This window comes from Ascaphus truei, chromosome 1 (assembly GCF_040206685.1).
Source record: "Ascaphus truei isolate aAscTru1 chromosome 1, aAscTru1.hap1, whole genome shotgun sequence".
Taxonomy (NCBI): Eukaryota; Metazoa; Chordata; class Amphibia; order Anura; family Ascaphidae; genus Ascaphus; species Ascaphus truei.
Genome location: NC_134483.1, coordinates 1,065,444 through 1,069,502, shown reverse-complemented (window position 1 = coordinate 1,069,502; position 4,059 = coordinate 1,065,444). Strand labels below are relative to the sequence as shown.

At 47.8% G+C, this 4,059-nt stretch overlaps 1 protein-coding gene across 1 annotated transcript; it reads right to left on the bottom strand.

The window, feature by feature from the left end:
- Positions 1 to 855: 855 nt before the first annotated feature.
- On the bottom strand, positions 856 to 1,380 carry LOC142468970 (epidermal differentiation-specific protein-like). Its single transcript, XM_075575722.1, has one exon. It carries the CDS (start codon positions 1,378 to 1,380, stop codon positions 856 to 858), a length of 525 nt encoding a protein of 174 aa, XP_075431837.1.
- Positions 1,381 to 4,059: the final 2,679 nt, after the last annotated feature.

The window sequence follows — 4,059 nt, the reverse complement described above, 5'->3', positions numbered from 1 at the left end:
CACACTTACATATTTCATTTCAAGTGTGTTTAGTTGCACCTATAGAAAATAAATATAATGTTCTCATTACATAAAATAAACATGTAAACATTATCAATGATTACATTCCCCCTATATAAGGAGACTGCAGAAGTAGCCCTTTATACACTATACACAGGTATATATACCCAGATACCTTACTATCTATTTTGCTGCTAGATTAATACATTTCCTAATACAACTCATAATGCTGGTATTCAATATATTCACATATTCATTCTTATACACACACTGTCACACACATATACACACACATATATACACACATATACACACACACATACACACGCACACACACACACACGCTCACATACACACACACACACACACACACACACACACACAACTGTACTTACACCCAGAGACACAGGGAGACGTCACTGCTCTCAGAAAGGTTTATTATTATGATTACAGCAGAATTAGAAGGTAAGGGCAGATCAGTGGGAGAATAAGAAGGGTTCAGGGGCTTCCCAATCTTCAGCAGAAAGCAGGGATCAGGCAGGACAGGCTGGCGGTGTGCTCGGTGCTTTCCCTGCCATTCCCTGGGAGCAGCGTGCAGGGATCAGGCAGGACAGGCTGGCGGTGTGCTCGGTGCTTTCCCTGCCATTCTCTGGGAGCAGCGTGCAGGGATCAGGCAGGACAGGCTGGCGGTGTGCTCGGTGCTTTCCCTGCCAGTCCCTGGGAGCAGAGTGTGCAGGGATCAGGCAGGACAGGCTGGCGGTGTGCTCGGTGCTTTCCCTGCCATTCCCTGGCAGCAGAGTGTGCAGGGATCTGGAGGCTCTGTGTTGGCTGCTAATGCACTGGGACATCTCTTTATTATGACGTGAAGGGCTTCAGAGATTTCATCTTGTCATCCCATTTAATAGTAGAGTAGTTTGGTACGCTATCTCCAGCCACGGCAGCCATCATCTTTCCTTGGTAATGTTCCTTGTCATACAGGATCCAGGCTCCTGACTCCACTTTGTGCGATGAGATCTTGTTATCCATGCCTGACGATGATATTATGGGCTGTGCGTTCTGCAGGGTCGTCATGTCACCCTTATAGTCGTTGTCAACATACAGATTGATCTTGGGGGTAGCCAGACCACCTCTAATGACCTTCACAGAGGCGATTTTGTTATTGAATTCAGGGATAACAGCATGCTTTCCTTCCTCATACATCTCAAAGTCTCCTCCATAGTTTATCTCTGTGAAGACTATCCAGGAGTCCCCAGTGACTCGCATGGATGAGGCTCTCTTCATAAAACTGTGCACTGTCAGGTCTGGGGTACTCTCACGTAGCGAGATGGCGCCGTTGATACCCTTAAAGTTTGGATCTCCAAACAGCTCGATCCTGTTCATCTTTGCGTGTTCCTTGTGGTTGATGTGTCACAGGGTAACAATGTCTCTGAGGCTCAAGGAGAGATAATGTTCTCTCCAAGCAGAGGAGCCAGGATTATATACTCATGTATCTGTGTATGTCACTACGTGGAGGGGGGGAGGGGGAGGAATTAAGATGTCCAAAGAGATGTGGGTTTTAATGTTTTGACCTTTCACCTTTTATTCCTTCCATTGAATAGCAGATAATAACATTTCAGAACACGGACATAATCAGAGAACAGGTTACTTGTTGCTTTGTTTCTTTCCAGAGGTAGCGAGTGACATCGTCAGTAACAAAATATATGATCTGTAAACCAAACACGGAGGGAAAGAATGTAACCATTTGATCCATTACTAATAATGCAACACATTCCAGCTGTGAGCTCGGCTGTTTTAAACCTTCGTTCTACCCATGTACAATAAAAGTGCTCAATGAAGATTTCAAGCATAAATATATCGTCTGGGTCCCCCCTTAGTCCCCCTTGGCCCCCTTACTTGGCAGCTGGAAGCAGAAGCTGGGGCAAGTGTGGCGGTAGGCGGTAGAAGGTGCAGGAGCCTGCGGGCAGTCAGGAGAGTCCACAGTGGCTTCCTTCGCAAGGCGCTGCCATCATGCATATGCATGCGCTTTGAGGTTTCGTGCATGCGCATAGTTCCCTGAGATGCGGCGGCCATTATGGGAGAGGTGTGCATGCGCAGGGTATTCACTGGAGTGGTGGCCATTACAGTTAGACCTCGCAGGGGAGCTACAAACCCCAGTAGCCATTGGGGATGCAGGACCAGCTGGTACGCAATAGCCAATAGGCTGCAGATATCCCCTGCACAGAGAGATACATTTTGGCGCACTGGGATCGCACGCTTAGTCTGAGCTGGGGAGCAGGACAAGTAGGTAGTGCCTCAGGAGTCGGAGGCTCTTAGTTTAGGCCTAGTTTGTCCCCTTAGGCCCCAGATAGGCCCTAGACCCAAATAGCTTGGGGGGGCTTAGGGACAGGCCCCTTTAAGATAGGGACATTGCCCCATTAGTGTATATAGTAAGGGACTCAGCGGAGACGCCGCGCAGACATTGCGTCTAGTAGTCTGGTATCAGATCACCGTCTCAATATAAAGAGACTCTCTCCATGGTGGAACACTCCAGCCGGAGTCCACCCCACATAGAGTCGGACGCCATTGCGTAAGTCACTGGCTCACCAGATCCCTGTTATTGTTCGGGAGTACCTGGGTGATGGAGCACCTGGGCAGATACTACAACAAGTGCACAACTATACTGTACATTCTGTGGGCAGCGCTGTCACACACTTCTGGTTGTGTTGGCTACTGTGGACACCAGGGTGGTTAGGTGCCCAGGGAAGCTCAGTACGTTGGGGGAACACCTCACTGGGATGCAGACTAGGTGGTTGGACAGTGGGATACTGTGTATGTGTAAGGCTGCACGAGGCCTGCATGTTGTGCTTACTGTGTGGGTGTTAGTTCCGAGTTCAGTAGACCTGTTATATTATACCCATGTGTGTGCTCATTGGATTAGGCCCTGTGAAGGGGCTATCTGGCGCTGCCAGGATGCTTCGCAGGTGGAGGCGCTGTCACTGGAATAAACCAGGTACACCTCAGGCTCCCAGCAGCGGAGGATCAGGCCTCCTGTGAGCCAAAAGGTAAAACGCACCACATTACACTCAGTAGCTATCACAGGGACAAAACAATAGACTTTCCTAGGTAAAATAGAACATAAAACAAAGTCTTTAGGTTGATCGGGACTTAGCCAGAAATGTCCTGGAACTCAAATCGGCATGAAGTTCCTGACACCACCGCTCTCTTTCTTCCGGAGATGCTGAAATCACTTGACTGGGAGTTATAGATGCAGCAGCCATTATTCGATCATTTCTCTGTGCCGTTTTCGTAAAGTCTGCTGTATTGCACGTGGTATTCACTCGTTAATCTTCCATGGAAGCTGCTAATCACATGCCTGTTTACCGTTGTTGATTTTCCGTGATTTATGTGATTGTGATTTGTTTGGGTGCAGTTCTGCGTGTTCTTCAAATTTTCCCCGAACCAACGTGGCTGGAAGAATTCGATAAGGCAAACATTAAATAATGAGGATGGCATTTTTTGCACAGCAACTCCTCCGGGAGATACAAGAGGTTATTGGTCTATGCTATCAGCTTTTGCCGGTATGTTTGCTCATGGCGACTTCAAAAGAAGAAAGGTCGGGTTTCATCCATTTAAGATTCGTACAGTACGTACTTTCCGACCCTGCAGTGTACAGGTACCAACACCAGCTTCCCAATCCTATTGCAATGACGGGCCGACCGTGAGTGAAAACCTGGTGAGCAGCAATCCTTGCTACATGCCCCCCCCCCATGATTACCAGCTTCAGCTGGCACCTGTCAACTATGATGCTGATTACATGAGTGATCCCGGCTGTTACACACAATGCTGTACACCGCTGATATTGGGTCATCTACAGCAGGTTGGAAAGGTATATAATGAATATAAATATGATGCAGACTACATGAGTGACCCCAGCTTGTACGCACAATACACCTCTGACATTGGATCATCTTCACCCGGTTGGCAAAGTTTAAAATGAAGGTAAATATAATGTACTATACAGTAAGTAGTAACTTTAATTCCGCTGGGGAAAGGGTGCAAGATTTTCGGGGGGGAGGGTGG